This window comes from Oenanthe melanoleuca, chromosome 3 (assembly GCF_029582105.1).
Source record: "Oenanthe melanoleuca isolate GR-GAL-2019-014 chromosome 3, OMel1.0, whole genome shotgun sequence".
Classification (NCBI taxonomy): Eukaryota; Metazoa; Chordata; class Aves; order Passeriformes; family Muscicapidae; genus Oenanthe; species Oenanthe melanoleuca.
The window spans coordinates 58,188,980-58,208,023 of NC_079336.1; the positions used below are offsets into that span (position 1 = coordinate 58,188,980).

Consider the following 19,044-nt stretch of genomic DNA (forward strand, 5'->3'; position numbering starts at 1 on the left):
CAGGAAGCATTTAACAGAAACCTCTCATGTTTGTATTGTTTTATCCAGTGGTAAGAGTGAAATCACTTGGGATAGTTTCTCTTGCGGAAGAAAAGTAAGATAAATGGACTCTTATGTGTGAAAAACCCTTTCCCTTCCGAAAGCTGTGGGACCTATGTATAGACAGGATGTATAAGCAGTTAGTGAAAACACTTAATTTGATGTCCAGGAGCTGAGGCAACTCAAGTTACCTGGTGTGTAGACATGAGCTGTTGAACATGCATAGGGAGAACGCTAAGGAAGCTGAAACAAAAATTTTACTTCATATCTTTCAGGCTTCTTGCAATGATGTGCTGGAAAGGCAAATTGTCATTGTTGAATTTGCATACCATAACTCCCACTCCCTCTTCCAGAATTGCTGTGAGCAGCAAGAAATGCTAAGATTGAAAAAAATAAATATAGTGCTTTTAGTAAGAGTGCAGTATTCTAGTTATGTGGAAATTCTGACATGCATGCTATTAAATTCCTGTAACAGCGTTTTCGTTCTCAGATGATTCTGTGTGTATAGTAAAGCAGAAGTATCATTACAGGAAGTGTAAGTCACTTGTACTTGACTGGGTCCAGTTTGTCTTGTTAAACCAGTATGCTAAATTATCATATAAAATATGCAGGTAGGTTCTCTATGGGAGTTACAATTACAATTGTAACTTCTAGTTCCTGTTACAGATAATGACACTACAAAATCCTCTGTTGCTGCATGTGATTTGAAAGCAACTCTTTCCCCTCCACCATCTCAGTCACAATATTGCATTCAGACTGGTAACAGGAATTTGACCAACTCTTGTTTAAGCAAAGTACAAGCCAATGACTTCTCTACAATAATAAATAATAAATAAAAAATAACCATCCAACATATGACAGTGATTTTATCAATTCCAATTACAGAGTTGTCTTGAGCTTTTTTGTGGATGACCCAGTGGAATGCAAAGGCTTAGGCAGGAAGTTGTTAAACTAGTGTAATACTGTGATCACTCCTCGCCTTCATCTGCACCCATACCCTCAGGCAAAATCTGACTATGGAAATAATTTTCCACAATTTAGTATTGGTATGCTTTCTTTTCTTGTCCGAGTCACAGAATTGCAGAATGGGTCAGATTGGAAGGGGTCATCTGGTCTGACCTCCCAGCTCAACCAGGGTCATCCTAGAGCACATGGCACAGCATTGTGTCCAGATGGTTGTTGGCTATCTCCAGTGAGGAAAATTCCATAACCTCTCTGGGCAACCTGTTCCAGTGCATGGTCACTCACACAGTAAAGAAGTTCTTCCTGATGCTCAGGTGGAATTTCCTGTGCATCAGTTTCTGTCTGTTGCTCCTTGTTTGATTGCTTGGCACCACCAAGCCTGGACCCATCCTTTTGACACCCTCCCTTCAGATACTTTTGGACATTGATGAGGTGCCCTCAGTCATCTCTTCTCAAGGCTGAACAGGCCCAGCTCCCTCAGCCTTTCCTCATAAGAGAGATGCTCCAGTCCCTTCATCAGCCCTCCTTTAGATCTGCTCCAAGGGTTCCATGTCTCATATCCTGAGAATCCCAGATCTGGACACAGCTCTCCAGATGAGGCCTCACCAGGGCTGAGCAGAGGGGCAGGATCACCTCCCTTAACCTGCTGGCAATGCTCTTCCTCAAGCACCCCAGGATGCCATTGGCCTTCTTGGCCCCCAGGACACTCTGCTGGCTCATGGACAGCTTGTTGTCCACCAGCACCCCCAGGTCCTTCTCTGCAGAGCTGCTCCCCAGCAGCTCAGCCCCAGCCTGTCCTGGTGCCTGGGGTTGTCCTTGCTCAGGACTCTGCACTACCTTTGTTTTCATTTGACTTCTTATTTAATTGAGGTAACCTTGTGGTCTGGTTCAGCACTGACAGTATGAAGAATGTTCTAACTTGCTAATGGTGACAATGTTGTCAATCCTGGTGTGAGCATTTCTGCTAACTTGCACACTTACAATGCCGTGTGGCACACGTGTTGCAGGGTCCTCTGCACCACAGCAGGGGGCTTACTGCAATATGTAGTTTCCTTCCTTCCTGATTTTTTTTTTTTTTGTTCACTGAGGACTCCTTTTCAAGTAGAATCATGGGCATTTGTAATTGAAAATGATAAACTGAAAATTGCCAGTAATACTCTTGAATTCCTAAAAAACATAATAAAACAAAAAGACAAGTAGGGAAACCCCTCCCCTCTGTTTCCAAACAAAAATAGAGTGCTTTTCCCAAAATGGAAGGATAAAACCTTGTTCAATCTTTGTAGCCTGATCCTAGCTTGTCTAGATGACACTAGACAACACTGAAGAGGAACAAGGAGTCTTTCTTCTCTTTCTGGCATTGCTGTGATTGCTACTTAGAAAACTGTCTGAAATATCTTGTCTGTGTTTCAATAAGAAACCATTAAGAATTGAAATCAGCTTAAGAGAAGACAAGAATATAAAGAAGTGACTTGATTGCCATTTACATGTGCAGGTGTGAGTAACAAAAACAGAAGCCTGAGAGAGCTCCATTGAATAAATTATATAGGATTTTTAGTGTCTAAAAGGTGAAACTAAGCAAACTTTAATTAGGAAAAAAAATTCCTTGCAGCAGTCAGGGTGACAATAGATGTTTTTTCCCTCCCCTCATCCTATCACTGAGTATTCTTTACTCAAGTCTAAATTATGTATCTTTCTAAAACACTATTCTGTACTTCAAAGATGGATTTTTTTAGAACTGCGTCAGGAGCTGATAGACGGAAGTCCTGTGCCTGCACTGTACACAAGCAATGCAACTCCTAGTACAGTTTGGTTGTGAATGACCTTACAAGTAAGGAAATGGAATTTGAAACAGGAAAAGAACAAAAAACTAACAGCTCTGCTCTTCACAGTAGTATCTGAGTTTGTCCACTGGTGGTTTAGATTTATTTCCTGCTGAAAACAAGGGTGTCCAGTGTGTGTGTCTGAGCTTTGTGTTGTTTGTGAGCAGGCAAAGCCCAGCTCCTGTGCAGAGTTATGAAGGGGGCAATGGGGTTGGTAGTGGAGGTGTTGGACGATGGTCTCCTCTGGAAGGAAGTGAGAAGACAGGAGTGGCTGAGGGACAAATGGGGGTTCCTAGGACAGCATTGCTACAGCTTCCTTGCCAGCTGCTTCTGGAGGACATGTTGCTTTCAAGTCTGGTATCTAAGTCCATAAGGTTGGTTATTCTTTAAAATCTAGCCCATCTCCACTTTCGCTTTTCCTAGAGGATTTCTTTAAGGATGTTTATGTTGTACTGTAGAAAAGAGGGCCTTCCTTCAGAAGTGAAAGAAATGCCCTGGACCACAATGCTAAGGTAATGATCTACCAAGAAGAAAGCATAGCCATAAAATATCATGGGTATGGCAGATGCTTCAGTTTTCTGCTAATGTGCATGTGTTATCTTAAACAGTGATTGCTTAGAGTAGGCTTTTAGCCCTTCATCTTTCTTTTTGGAGAAAAACACTTGATTTTTAAGCTGTCTGTCTATATACTCACTTAGTTGTTTGGGGTTTTTTTAATGTATGTATCAGAGACTATTATCTAAAGAACTTAAGTTTAGTGTCATGTCTAAGTATGCTTAAGGCTTTGTTTCCATGCAGGTAACTAAGGCAGCTATAAAACTGGAGAGGTATGTTCATTCCTGTGAGCTATTCAGCTGAGTCACCTTGACCTTTCTTGTGTTTTCTGCCATTGCTCTCTGGTGTCTGTCTCTTTTAAAGCCCTCTTCAAGAGCATAACACTTCTCATTGCAGCTTTGGCTGTCGTGAACTTCCCTTGATCTGATCAGGCTTACTTTTGCTACTCACTGCTTCAGCATGGCTTTTGTCTCTGAGTAGATTTCAAGGTGTATTTCTTACAGTTGGAGGTCATTATTTTTGATGGCACAGTTAACCTAGGTCTTTCTGGGTACTTAAGTTAGTTTTACCATCTGAACATTGTGTTTGTTTTGGCTTTTGTCCTTCAGCAGTAGAATGGATCTATTGGTTCCTCAGAGGCATACATTAATATGAGGAAGGAGTTTGCCAGAAACAATTTAGTTGGCCAGGAGATGAAATAAAGATTTTTAGCAAGGGCAGGGAGACACCTCAGTGCCTTATCTTAGCTTTGCTGTCTATAGCTTTGGGTTCCCTGGAAAATAGCAAATACGTCACTTCTCCTATGTAATTCATTATTCATTTGGTAAAGATACTGACATTTCACTTCCAAGCTGAGGATTCTTCTGTTGTGGTGGATTTTTTTCTCATTCAACTATTATTGGATCTTTAAAAACATACTAGGCTTCTCTTCCCATCCCCCAGGCCCCACCAGTAATGATCTTTTTCTGTAGTGAGTTTGGATCTGCCCTTAGTGGAATCCTCTTACAGCATTCAGTAATGGCTCCCTCTGTTGTCCGTTCCTGACATAGCCCTTTTGTTTTGTTTTTTCTCCTGGGACAGTAGGAGTGAGCAAGTCTCTGGTAGTCTACAAAAGGGAGAATCAGCTGCCTTTCAGGAATTTATCCTTGAATTTAATCTCAGTGTACTTGTTTGATGTTACCTTGGGGAGCAAGGAGATGCAATGCTTCATTTGAAGGTTGATCAATTTCTTAGTTGTATGGTGTGGCATTTCTTTTTATGTACATTTGAGAAGAATACTTGGATATTAGGTGTGCTGTATCAAATTATATTGACTAAATATCAACTTTTTCTAAGGGCTCTTCACCTTTTTTGTGATGACTAAGGAGAGATCAGAGGATTATTAATTTCAGTTATGGAAAACTAAAGCTGTAAGAACATAGCTTTTAATCACCTGCAAAATACTTGATGGTTTAATTAGGTTTTATTCAACCAGAGCTAGGCCATATAAATGGCTTCTTGTATAAAGATTGTCAGCTGCTGAGATCCACAGAACTGCTCAGTGGAGCTGAGATTACACTTTAATAACTGGTATGTCTTTAGCTGGTCCTCTGTGATGGTCTAGGACCTTGAGGATGGCAGGCCTGATTCCTGAGCCCTTCTCCATGTTTATTGATTGTTGAGGGCCACTTAGGAGTGTCCACAGTATGTGTGTGTATAGGAAAACATTTCAAGAAAGTTGAAGAGAGTAAGTGCTCTTGGAAAGTTGTTATCTATAAATTCCTAAGTCATCTCTTACTCTCTTCTCCAGTGCTTCAGAAAGAAATGAGGACCTTTTGGCTGAAAGGAATGGAGGGGAAAGTAGCATATTCCACCCCTTTTATAGCCCTTAGGTGATACACCTAGGGCCAAGAGCTTACTCCACAGCTTTCTTGGACACCTCAGAAGTAATTTTTTCTGATTTGAAGAGTGCTTCCATATAGGTACATGGAGATAAGACATCTGGGAGCACAATTAAAGTAATACATTTCCCTTTCCTGTACAGTATATCAACACTTGTCTGCAAGTGTGGTGATTGCTCATGATAGTAATTCTTTAGTAGTGTCACTATTATTGCCTTTCTCTTTTTTTGCAGCAGATTTTAAGGTTTCTTTACCACTTACTCATGTACCAGATTTCACATAAACTACTACAGAAAAGAGGAAGAATTGACTCAGTCTTTTGGTGGTCATACCACGTCTGAGCTTTCATCTGCTAGTGATCAGTAAAACATATATTGCAGAAGTATAGGTATATTAATAGTATGCAAACTAGTCTTTTCTAGGTGCTCCAAGTTATGCTAGAAGCAAGCATGCTTTTCCATGTGGTTGGGCCCCAGCCCTGTGTGTTTTCATTTAGTAAAGAATGATCTCTGACTAATGCCATGTGTGGTTATTTCTCTTTACATAAACCCATACCAGGTGAAGATAGGAAGAGAGCAGACTGGTTTAAGCTACCAGCAACTTTTTTGTAATTCGCTTGAAGTAGCATGGGTATCAGCTATCCAAGAATATTGCTGTCCCAGGGAGTAGTGTTCTTACATCAGTTTCATCCTAAAAATAAAAAAATCCCCAAGCTATCACTGTGGAAGCTGTCCACATAATTTGTTTCTCTCTGTCAGTTCCTAGAGACCTACTGACACTTTTGAGTCTTCTGAATGGAAGATCCTGGAAAGAATTGTGAACCTAAATATATAAAGGTGTTATGTGATAGCATAATTTTTGAGTCTTTATGGTTTGGTAGTGTCTATGAAATCTGTCAGATGACTTTGTTTGAGGAAAAACTGAATGGAGAGTTCTTATCCCTAAGTAGAATATCAAAGTTAAAATGAAATAATATTTAGTGGAGAAAATTGGAATGTGGAGTAGCTGTACCTTTTTGTGTAAGATACTTATACAATTTTTTTGGCAGATAATAATTTAGTTTTTAGTGGGAGTTTTATTAAATTTCCTGTATTGGCAAATGTTCTAAGATACATGTAAATGTTGTGGTCTAATAGTAATTAATTTATATAAGGCACTTCTTTTTTTTTTTTATATGCTTCTTCATGATATAAATAATGCACTAGCATCAGTAAGATTTGAGACTTCTTTTTGCAAAACTCTGTTTCTCCCTCTGCTGTACAAGACAAGCCTTCTCAGCTTTGTTTACTTTCCTTCCTCTTCTCTTTCTTCCTCCTACACTTTGGGTGTGTGAGTTTCGATATGTGTGCAGTTTTTTCTTTCTGCCTTCAAATCTTTGCACTAAATGTCTGGAGTAGGCTACACTTTACTAGTCAATACTTTTTCAAAGTGTATTGTTGAAATCAAGGAACTGAGCAAGATGCTAAGCGATTAAGCCAAGATGAACTTGCCAAATGCAGCAGTTAGAGGCGTGTCTGCTCTGCACTGCTTCACTGAGGTTTCCACCTCCACAACAGCATTAGCAGAAGGGGGTGTGTGAGTGCCTTGACCACAAGCTTGTGCTGAGAGAGCAGGTCTACAGGGAGATACTAGACTGCTCCCTGGCAAATGTCTGTTTTCTTCCCCATCTTCACTGTGAAAGAGTTAAGCTCTGACAGGGAAGCTCTGCAGATTAGGCTTTAACTCCCTAACTGCCACACCAGTAGTAATGGCATGGATGGGCAATTCATTATTTGCTTTTAGTAAAGCTACTCATCTCAGTTGATAAAATAAGTGTTTGTAAAAACCTAATTTTTGACTTCTGAGTTCCAGTTTTAAATGTGCTAATTAGCCCATGGCTTTAGGTAATTAATAGTTCACAAGTACCATACTTACTAAGGTGTCAATGTAAAATAATTACCATGGTGAGATTGCTTCCTAACACTGTTGCAACAAATAATTTAATTGCCCGGAGGAGAAGCACTCTTATTAGTATGTATTGGTGTCACATTGCTGGAAAGCTGATCAGTTCTTCCAAGTGCTTGCTGCATGCAAGAGTTGTGTAGCTGGAAATGCAAGATTTGGCAGCTGCTTCTAAATCAAACAAGTGAAGTGCTGAATGCAAACTCAGCCTACCAGCAGGAGATGAAAAACTTCCAAGAAGAAAGTACGTGGTTGTTGCTCGTTTCTTCAGCAATTCTTCTTTACTTTTGTCTTTATACAATGTAGGCAAGCATTGCCAACGATCCTTGGTCCAGCTGGAACGTTGGGAAATCTGGGAACTGGGATAACGGAAATGCTGTTGACAGCTGGGCAGCAAAACCTGAAAGTGCAGCTGGACAGAGAAACAGCGCTTCAAATAACTGGGAGGCGGCAGCAGCGTTTGGTCATCCACAGGCATATCAAGGACCAGGTGTGCTAAAAATGCTCTTTTTGAAACAATAAATTAGAGTAGGTGTACAGTAGAGGTAAGAATTATTTTATCTTTCATAACTATAGACCATGGCTTATTTAAAAAACAAAGCCAAACCAGTTTCCTGATAGCACATTGCTGTGTGGGTAATCTGGACACTAAAATAATAAGGGTTTTAAAAGTCAAATAATTTTTTAAAAATTGGATCCACAGTAACAGACACCTCAGACTTTTATGGAAATCTGACAAACCAAAGTCTTGTGCATACGTGATCTATTCTCAGGCCTGTTGTTCAGCTTGCATAACTGAACTTTTAAACTCCCTTGAATTTGTGCTCTCAGGCCTTTGAAGGAATAGTCTCTTAAATCCTTGATTCAAAGAAGTGACTAGCCTTTCAGAAGGCTTCTCTACCTTTTTGTAGTAACAGCTTAAATTAAGGGGAGAACCCATAACTGGGGAATGCTAACTTGGAGTCTGTGAATATGGAACACAGCTGAGTTCATCTTAACACACCATCATCTCTTCTTTATTTTTTATTTTATTGTTTTCTCCTTCTCCCTCAGTGGATTTCTAGTGCACTGCTTTGCAGGTTGTATTTGATGGAGATACTGGTAATTGAGGAGGAATCGTAATAAAGAAGGCTGAAAGAGATTTTAATATATTTACCTGGTTGATTATTTGTGTGTGAGTGCTAAAAAGCTGCTTCTGCTTTTGAAGAGAAATTGCATAACTTTCTGCTTTCCCTATCCCCTGATCCCTCCTGTACTTTAGCAGCTGCTGATGACGATGATTGGGATGATGACTGGGATGACCCAAAATCAACTTCACCATCTTACCTTGGTTACAAGGAGACTGAGGCATCAGAGGCTGGGGGGATCCAGCGTGGAAATTCTCGTGCAGCTGCTATGAAGTTACCACTAAACAAGTAATGGAAAATGCAGGGAAAATGTGTATATATTGAAGAGAATTGGAATTTGCCAAGATGTGTAAAATCAACATCCTTGAAATAAGCAATGTAAATACTACAGTTTTGGAGCAGAAAAGAAGGTGGATTTGTAGTTCAGCACACTCCTTAAGCAAGCAGAGGACACAGGTCCCTGACAGCTTGAAAGTACATGACAAAGCTGTATAATTTCTGGAGGTGTCATACAGGCAGATGACATTTTCACAATGCCTGAATTTCAAGACTTTAAAATTTAACTGTCTTTGACATTCTGTTCTTAATGAAAGTCAAAGGTGGTGGATGACTTGTCCATACAGTAGAAACTGATCAGAGATGCTGCCCCAGAGTTCTTCAGCAATTTGAGTTTCTGGCGGGGAAATGTTTTGTTCTACTGTGTTGGTGCATCATTCAGGTTGACTCCTGAGCCACAAAGTTCGATTTTATAGATAAAAATCTTACAGTAGAGTCAAGCTTTGTCAGGGTTATACTAGCATTATCTCATGTAGCAGCTTATTTTTTTTTATTCTAAAACTGCTGTTACTCTGAGAGCTAGTGTTTGGTAATCTCTAAGTGGATGAAAGCAGACTGGAAACGGATTGTAGAATAATGGTTCCTTGGTTCCTGCAAGACTAGTTATTTTGTTCATCAGTGGATTCTTATGTCCAGTTTTGCATGAGTACCTCTGCATTATTGTTTACTTGTTGTAAACTCACAAAAATACCTTATTTAAGAGATTTTATTTGTCTATGGAGTAAGTCCTACTTTACTGCTCATGTTTTTGCAAGCAGGTTGGCAGTACTTCAAGGGCTAATTATCTTCCTAATTAGAAGGAAGCACCATTTGCTTTTTATAAGGCGTTTTGTAAGACTTAAAGAACATTATAGTGATTGTTTGGTTTTCTTTTAATTTGTGGATAAATTATTTAAGACAGCTCATGTTTATAAGCACGTGATAGATCTTCTGTTTATCATTCTTTCCCATGGTTGAATTCTCATAATTTGAAATCTCAGGTGCATGAGCATCTGTGTGTGTGGTGTTTCCAGAGAGAGTGGGGCTGCAGAAGAGTGATATATGTCACTTTGTGTCCTCCTATTTTGTTTGGAAGACAAGACACCCACAAAACACCTGGATGTCAGTAGCCAAAACTTTTCTGCTTTTTTCAGTGCGAAATGTTGATTGTTACAGTAATTCACATAAACTCTTTTCTATACTTGAGAAACACTTGGGATTTCTTTTCCTGTAATGGCAGGTAATTCTGCATGTGTCAAAGGAAGGAGAATCCGGACTTAACTAATGACTTCATTTTATTGTTAGATTTCCTGGATTTGCAAAACCTGGAATGGAACAGTATCTGTTGGCAAAGCAGCTAGCAAAACCCAAAGAAAAAATTCCCATAATTGTAAGTTGGGGTTGTGGATAATTTTTCTGTGTGAGTGGTATGGATTTTTTTGATTTTCTTTTTTAGGTTGGTTGGTTGGGTTTTATAATCCTGCTCCTGTTTTATAACCCTTTTTCTGTTTTTTCAACTGAACTTTTATCCTCAAGGTTGCTATATGTATTTGGGTCAGAAGAACTTGATACTGAACATATAATTAGAAATACATAAGTGTGATGATGATTATTATTTTCGGTACATTTTCCTCATGCTGTACCTGCATTACTTGTGATGAACATAGGCCTTTTTGGCATTGGGATGCAGGGCAAATGCATTACACTGTCTATTCATTATCTAGATAGTTACATGTAGGAGCTACATTTGTAGAGGTTTGCAATATTCATGCAATATGATGGTCAGGTCATTTTTTGATCTAAAACCCAAACTCTTCTTTATATATGCTGTTCTAGTGAAATATGGTTAAAATAGCCCTAGAATTCACCACTCCTCTGTTATTTGGGAAAATTTGTAAAATACGCAGGGTAAAGTCAACTGTGGGCATTTGTCCCTGCTTGCAAGAAACCCCTGTATTTCCAGACTCTCAGCCTCTCACTGAAATCAATGGAAACTCTTAAGAGAAGAAAGAAGATATTTGTCTTCTGGTTTGCAGCTGGTGCAAAATACTGTATTTAAAAATAATATTTGCAATTTCTTACAGATTGGTGATTATGGCCCAATGTGGGTATATCCTACCTCTACATTTGACTGTGTGGTCGCAGATCCCAAAAAAGGTTCTAAAATGTATGGTCTCAAGAGCTACATTGAGTATCAGCTGACCTGCACTGTAAGTGTATCTGAAAAAGGATCTTTTGCCTCACAAATATGTGTCATTTGTACATATTAATAAAAGTTTATATGACTTGGTAAGAGCATTGTAAGAGTAAGTGGTAGTTGTAATTTTTTTACCCCAAGGATTTGATTTTTCTCTAGAACTTCAAGTTCTTCTGTATTAAGGCTCTAAATCATAAATTTTATTTACATTGCATGTGGTTACCATTCTGGTTATGTTTGTTTCATATGACTGTGTGCCAAGGGAAATGTAAGTTGGATATTAGGAAAAAGTGTTTCATGGAAAGAATAATAAAATACTGTAATAGTCTGCCCAGGGAGGTGGTGGAGTTGTGATCCCTGGATGTGTTTAAAGAAAGACTGAGTGTGGCACTTGGTGCCATGGTTTAGTTGAGAAGGTAGAGCATGGGTTGGACTTGATGGTCTTGAAGGTCTCTACCAATCTAGTGATTCTGTGATATGTGTAGATGCCTGTCTGTCAAAGTTCAGAATTGTGTTTCTCTTACAGAACACTAATCGGTCTGTCAACCACAGATACAAGCACTTTGACTGGTTGTACGAGCGGCTCCTGGTTAAATTTGGATTAGCCATTCCAATCCCTTCTCTTCCAGACAAGCAAGTAACAGGTAATTGTTGCCAGTTCTGAATTCATGGAATGGGAAATAAGGAAATGAATTTTTTATAAGGTTCCATTATTTCTTACTGTTTGTTTTTCCCATTATTTTTAAAGAAGAAAGCCCAACCTTTTTCCACTCAAAACTTGTGATGAGTTGTTATGACTGATTGATAATAACAGATCAGTACTAGGAGAATCACTTCAAAATCAGGTTCAATTATCTAGTCCATTGATTAAGAAGAAAGTAGTTAAAAGCAAAAGAAATCCCCCTAGGTATTACATGAGATGATAATTACTATTGGAGAGACGAAATAGCTACTTATATTCTGTATTTACTGATTGGCTGGACAAATGTTTTTGCGTGGGATTTTTTTGAGGGTTGCAGAGGGGCACTGTGGAGGGTATTGTGTTTGGTTTTGTTTGGGTTTTTCTCTTTTGCATTTGATTGTATATATGCCATGTTGTAGGGGCTTTGACACAAAGTTCCCAGAGGAAAGGGAGCATCCCCTGACAAACTGGGGTTTTTTGCTTCCAAGTGAAGTGTTGCAGCTGTTTCTCTTCTTGCTTGATTTCACACTTGATTTAGAAAGCATCTTTCATTTGTATAGTGTTCTGTTCTGATTTGATGTCAGTTCAGCTTGACCAAACTGTCTGAAGCTTATGGAAATATATTGTTCTGACTTCAAGAAAAGTGGGATTGTGTCCTTCAAATGCACATAAGTTTAGTCATTGCAGCGGAATATGACAATGCCTATGCATTTTCAGTAGTCTCTGGCTCCCTTTGTACAGGTCTGTGCTAGAGTGCATGTGAAGAAAAGAATGGACATCTGTATAGGAGAAAAATGCATTACTTTAGCCCATTTCCACTTGTATGTTTTTTGGTGAGATTATAGAGTGTTTTAAGATAAACAGCCAAAACCAAACATACAGGTATTGGCATGTTGCCAACTGTATGGCTGTGGGCATCACTCAAAATGCAGCAGCTCTGCTGTGTTTGAAGAAAGCTAAGCATTGATGAAATTGCTGGGATAAATGCTGAGGAAACTGAAAAGTGAGGAAGTGACTTCTTCCCCTTAGCCTCGTGTTTAGAATTGACCAGCATTTTTATTTAAACGTGTGCCTGTCTACTAAAAGGAAACCAGAAGACATGATGGGGTCTCTAGATTGTAACTATTTCTTAAGAGATCCAAGAGTCTGGTGTCACATCTTGGCAAAATCCATTACCTGTGAATTTGTCTTCTGTAATCTGTGGGAGAGAATACCTTGCCCCATGCAGAAAAATAATGATTAGGAAAAGAAAAATAGTGTGTCTCTTTCTGAAACATGAAGAAACTGGAAAAAGAGTGCTTCTCTTTCACTGTGTCTAAGAGGCTTCTTTCTGAAGACTGTCTATAGAAGCATTTCTGTCAATTGGTCTTGACAGAAAAAGCCTCCAGGCTGACAGTGTCAGGATCCTGGTTTTGATGATACACTGGTGATTATATGCTTAATCACCAGCATCTAACTTCCAACTCCTACTGTTCTGTTACTGTGCACTCCTTGCAGGAATGCTGTGGAAATTTCTGTATAGATTAAAAATGAAACAAAGGACTACTGAAGGATCTATGTCTCTTCCATAGTGGTGGGGGTTTTTTGTAGGTTGTTTTTTGTGGGTTTTGGGGTTTTTTTGTTTTGGATTTGGGTTTTTTTTTTTTGGTTTTTTTTGTTATGGGTTGGTTTTCTTTTTTTTGCTAATTTGCAGGAAAAATACACAAAGTTCATTTTTCATTAGTTCTGTTATTTACCTGCTAGTCTTGCTAGTTACTGTATTTGCAAAAAACAAAAAAAACCCCAAAACGCAAACCACAAAAAAACTCAACTTTATAGATCTGCTGCCATAGTAACTATGCAGTAGAATTATATTGAAACAGTACATGCGTTCAAGGTTTGTCATCTATGCTGCTATGGAAATCAGAAGAGTTGGGGGCTGGAGGAATCTCTCTTTCCTTTCAAATCCTGTTCACTGTATGCTTTAAAAGTCTGATGTCATGCATTTTTTTTAAATTAGAAAGGGTTCTATGAGGAAGACAGTTTCTACTAAAATTAAAAGGTTCTTATGAATACACAGTGATGATGCATTTCTGGTTTAAGAAAAAATAGTTACGTATTTAGTTTGTATTAAAAATATCTTAAGTACCAAAAAAATCATTTACAGTCATACATGTATGTGTATATTCTAATGAGTTTATGCATATGATTTCTTGATTTTTTTTTTTAATTTTTCCCAGTTTACCTATATGGAAGTATGTTTAAAGGAGGCACTGCTTTTTAAATCTGTGATTTGTATTTGATTAATTTCAACTGTTTTTGAGCAATCCAATTTCAGTGGTTTTTGAGCAGTTTCAATTTAGTGCTTTATTAGCTTGTACATGCAACTTGGATTGTAGTTCCTTTTTCTTCAATGTTTTTGGACCTCATATTGACCAAGACTTTACTAACCTGTACCAGAAAAATACCTGCATTCCAAGCCTGTGCCTGGCTTTTCTCTTGGGTCATCTGAATACCTAATTTTTCCATCCAAAAGTTAATTAGTTCTTTTCAAAAAAATGCATTTGAATTGTGGATGGGTATTAGGTTTTTTTTTTTGATATTTCCTGGCTATCTTAAAAAGGAGAACTCTTGATCAGTAATCAATATACTGTAATTTAAGGTTCTTTTGATTTGTTAGCATAATGGGCCATTTATTTGCAAGTTGGACTCAGTGATCTTTGTGAGTCCATTCCAACTCAGGATTCTGTGATTCTTGCAAGTTCTGAGTCATTAAATTGTTAAAAGCTCATCAGATGAATTACAAGTTTTTTCAATTTAAATTAAAAAAAAAAAAAAAAAAGAAATTTGAAGGTGCTAGCCTGTAAATATAACAATTATTGTTCAATGTCTAACAGGACGCTTTGAAGAAGAATTTATCAAAATGCGCATGGAGAGGCTGCAAGCTTGGATGACGAGAATGTGTCGCCATCCTGTTGTCTCAGAAAGCGAAGTTTTCCAGCAATTTCTCAATTTCCGAGATGAGAAGGTAGGAAATGAAATAAAGTTCACACACAAACTGAAGCTGAGGAATTGCTGTCCCCCCACAGTTCCCCTTCAAACCAAGAGTTCAGCTCTGTAGCTTTACCACTGTGGGCAGCAGTGACGGGCTGGACGCTGCTGGGATTCCTAGCCCAGCTGATTGATCAGAACAAGGCATAAAATTGCTCCTATGAAAGGCTACACACCATTCCCACACTGCTGTGCTCTTCAAAGTAACTTTGTGGCCAGTCTTTCAAGGGACAGTTTGTGTCCTCCAGCATAATAGGAACATCATAAAACTCTTTTGGCCATTGCCCTACTCTGTCTCTGCTGGATTTACTAATTGCTGTAAGCCTCTGAGTGGTGCTGCTCTGCTTACAAAAGCTACTTCATAGCAGATCTAGATTGTGACTGATCCTGTAGTATATTTAAAAATAAGCCCCTGCCCCTTCCCTCAAAACCACAGCTTTTCACTGAAATGGGTTGTAATAGCACTATGTTGCAGCCTTACCTGATATAACCAGCCATTTCTTATTCACACATGCACTTTATTATGCTTTTTTAAAGGAGTTTTTAATATCTTCAGTAAATGATAAATAAAGTAAGTAACTTTCAGTAGATAATGGTTTCTTCATGATTGAGCTCCAGCTCTGTTACTAATGAGGAAATAAACAGAAAAACTCTACTGCTGTGCTCTGCTCAAAATAATCATACTTCTAAATATACATAGAATTTACTGAAAAAGTAAATTATCCAGTCTGGTCTTAAAAATTTCCAAGATTCAAGTCTCCTGTGACTAAGGTCACGGCTGACCAGTTTTGAGTCAGAGGTTTAACTACAAACATCTGGAGCTACTTCTAACCAGAATTATTCTGTGATCCTGTAAGCACAGGCTTAACAACATAGTAAGAAGTAGTCCTGTTGAAATGCTGTTTGGATGGTTAGTGGGGAGTTGTATAATTCTGCCAGCTAGTCAGCACTTCTTAGTTTCTTATTTATAGATGTGTAAAGAGAACAAATGTTGCAATACACAGGGAATTTTTAACCATTAAGAACTTAGTATGATAGTTGCATAATAGTTTCATGGTCTTCTTGAGCAGCTTCTGATATGAGACTTACCGTATGTGCAGAGACAGCTGAATATTCTTACACTGTATTTCAGTAATGTGCAAATGGGTCTGCTGATCCCAGAATTTAGATAACAAAGTGCACAAAGGAGGAGGGGGAGAACTTTGGGAAACTATAAAAAGCCTTGCTTCTCTGAAATTTTCATTTCTTAATGGAAGGTTTTAATTCAGGGGTGGTCTGTTGGTTAACAGTTCTCTTCACTCCTTAAGCACATACCCTTAAAGAAGGATGAGTGGTGATCAAACTTTGTGTCTCTCTTTTTGGTTTTTTTTTTTGTTTTTTTTTAATAGGAGTGGAAAACTGGAAAGCGGAAGGCAGAAAAAGATGAAACTGTAGGAGTCATGATCTTTTCTACAATGGAACCAGAAGCTCCTGACCTGGACATGGTAGAAATGTAAGGTGACATATTTCTTTTTGTATGGGCATTATGTGTCTGAGTATACAACAGATGCTAAGATAATCCAAAACTCACATACTAAATGTGCACATGTATTCATGGATTTGAAGAGGCATCAAGATTCATCAAGGCAGAGCTGAAAAATTGTTTAAATAATAAGATTTTCATATCAACCCCTCCAATAATTGGTGGAACTCTGTGTGATGTCTTTTTTACTTCAGTGGCTGAATACTAATCCTAAAACAAGTTATATAAAACTAGTTGATGGGATAGATTCTATGGAGTTATGTTTTATATTGCTGTGGAAGTGTGTTTTGATCTTTATCTTTCAACAGTTCCAAAACATGGTAAACTTACCAAGTAGCTCAGGATAATTGTAGATGGACCAATAAGCTGAATGATGTTTCTGTAAAATAGTTCTATGTAATATACACACAGTATAATTTGAATATCTGTAATCCATGGAAAGCTATTAAAAATGAAAAGTGACCTAAATTATCAAATTTCATTCTGGAAGAGCAAATGGATATATTTCTTATATATATATGTGTATTACATATGTACACACTTTTTAATGTATACTCTGTAGGTGATAAACTTTTGGGTTTTACAGATTTAAAGACTGGATTTACTATGCGGCCTTTATTTCACTCCTTCAGGCTTAGTAATTTTGCTTAGAAGATGTAGTATGTGACATTTTTTCTTTGCTCTTGTGGAACATAGAAACCCGGATAATGTTTTGTGTGTGGATAAACTGGGTAGAAGTGTTTTTAGTAGCAAAGCAGTAGTGTATCTACACCCAATACAGGCTTTATGCAAGTGATGCAGTGCATATTGAATGGATATAATAGCTGTGTGGTTGCATTTCTGTACCAGCAGAAAAACATGCACATTTTTAGGTGACTTACACTTCAGCCATGGGGATTTCAACCTTGACTTCTTCACTTAAGTGATGTGGTTTCTGAATATCCCAGTGGCATAAAAGCTGAAGGTGTGGATGAGGGAGGATTTTGTACCCAGGGTGCAGGAGAGGGAATATACTACATGCACACCCCTGGCACAGAGTGCCCAGCATGTGGTCTGCTAAAGAGTTTGTGCCCAAGCAGGGAGGGCACACCAGCCTGAGAGGAATGCTCACCAGGGGTATGAGTTCCTAGGCTGGGGCTGGCAGCCTGGAGTAGTGCTGGGGAACTGTGTCCAAGCAGTTCAGGGGTGGCTGTAGCATCTCAGATATATACATGTTCTAGTGCGTGAGTCCTGAAAGCCATTACTCCACTTACAAAGTGGACAGGCCATCTTATTCAATAACTCTTAGGTCCTTCAGTGTGAAGATGTTCTTTACTGAACAATTTTGCTGGTATTTTGAGAGTCCTGCACAGGTTCATGAGCATTTTTGGTGATCTTGATACCTTAAAGTATGAAGCTCAGAAAATTAAAGGATGTTTTTCTCCTGAGGTAAGGGGAGTAAAGCAAGAGGCTCTTAGAAAGCCCAGGTGCTGGTTTTGTGCAAATAACTATGTGTGTATGGTTTCCAGCTGAGGAAGGAAGTGCTGGTAGGGAAGTGGGAGCCTCTAGGTTGTTGGGCCGCAGCTGGAGTTGCTGCCCTGGCTCTGGTGAGTCACTCAGTGTCCCCTTGCTGTGACAGCTGTCTCATGCAGGCTTTGGCTTAGAGCATTTGTAAGATCAGATGCGGTTTAAATAAATCTCATTGGAAATTATAATATATATGTTTAGTTTTCTTTTGTAGAGTTTACAAATCACTGCTGTGTATGCAGTGCTGTGTTAATGGAAAACTCTGATAGCTGCATGAAAACATGCTTAAAGGGCATGTTTTCAATGTACATAGTATGTGCAAAGGCACATACTATTTCAGAATTCTCTTTTTTTTTGCTCCCTATAATGCAACTCAGCACAATTATATTGACAATATAATATGAAATATGCATATATATTTTCCTAGAAAAGTTGCTATATTACTTTTTATTCACTTATGTTAGACTTCTATCAAAATATCTGAGAGTTGTTTTCTTTTTATTTTTTCATTGTTGTATGAATTTCACTGTTTCTATTACACTGTAATAATAGTCCTAGTCCAGTGCCACGTGTCTACAAATCTACCAGAGGAGGAAAAATGGAACAAATAATGCCTGCATCTAAAGAGGGCAATTCTGAATTCAGTGAAATGGCAGAAATTTCAAGGAATTGATTTTTATATCTCATATTTTTTAAGACCTAGTTGACATTACTAAACATTTCAGTATTGTGATTAAAGTTAGCATTATGCATCTATTAAATTGCTTTTTGTTTTTGCTTTTTCAAAATGCCACAGAGAACAGAAATGTGATGCAGTGGGTAGGTTCACCAAAGCGATGGATGATGGAGTTAAAGAGCTGCTGACAGTGGGACATGAGCACTGGAAGAGGTGTACAGGACGTAAGTGTCCTCCTGAACTCAGCAGTCATTTATGTGGTGCTTTTCTCTCTCTTTTTTATGTGTATAATTCAAGGCACATCTTTAAAGAAACTCCTAAATTATCATGGGAATTATATGGCATTCTGGCTATTTTCAGTCTAAGAGTATAAATTGTGCAAGTTCTTTGTTAGTATGTTTGATGTGGCCTTTTTGTTGGGTTGTTTGGGTTTTTTGCTTTATCTCAGAAATCTTTGTTCCCTGCCCATAGATTTCAAAATACTGAAGTAATTTCAGTAATGCAGCTAAAGCCCTTGTTGGACCTGTTCTTATATATTGGTCATTTTTATTTACACTTTAGTGACATGGGCAAAATAGACCTGTTTATTTGATGAAATCATATTTTCAAATAATTGCATCTTATTAACCCATTATTTAGGATCCTTGCATGCTAGGAGGAGTGGTTTAAAGATGAAATGAGTTTAAGAGAAAAAGAAAAGAAAAACCAACTTGATTCTAACTTAATCTTTAGCCCAATTCTTTTTTTTCCTATCTTGTCTCTTCCTTCCCACAGATATTTAGGGTTGCAGA

The 19,044-nt window shown here is 38.3% G+C and overlaps 1 protein-coding gene across 2 annotated transcripts in view; it reads left to right on the forward strand.

Moving 5' to 3' along the window:
* Window positions 1–19,044, forward strand: part of SNX9 (sorting nexin 9) — a 63,071-nt gene that overhangs the window by 29,317 nt on the left and 14,710 nt on the right. Inside the window, exons 5-12 of one of the 2 annotated variants that reach the window (XM_056486263.1) lie at window positions 7,505–7,688; window positions 8,460–8,613; window positions 9,946–10,030; window positions 10,725–10,850; window positions 11,364–11,481; window positions 14,396–14,526; window positions 15,938–16,041; window positions 18,374–18,477. In XM_056486263.1, coding sequence (XP_056342238.1) covers window positions 7,505–7,688; window positions 8,460–8,613; window positions 9,946–10,030; window positions 10,725–10,850; window positions 11,364–11,481; window positions 14,396–14,526; window positions 15,938–16,041; window positions 18,374–18,477 — 1,006 coding nt within the window. The remainder of the gene's footprint in view (window positions 1–7,504; window positions 7,689–8,459; window positions 8,614–9,945; window positions 10,031–10,724; window positions 10,851–11,363; window positions 11,482–14,395; window positions 14,527–15,937; window positions 16,042–18,373; window positions 18,478–19,044) is intronic. The other variant, XM_056486264.1, reaches the window with a different exon arrangement.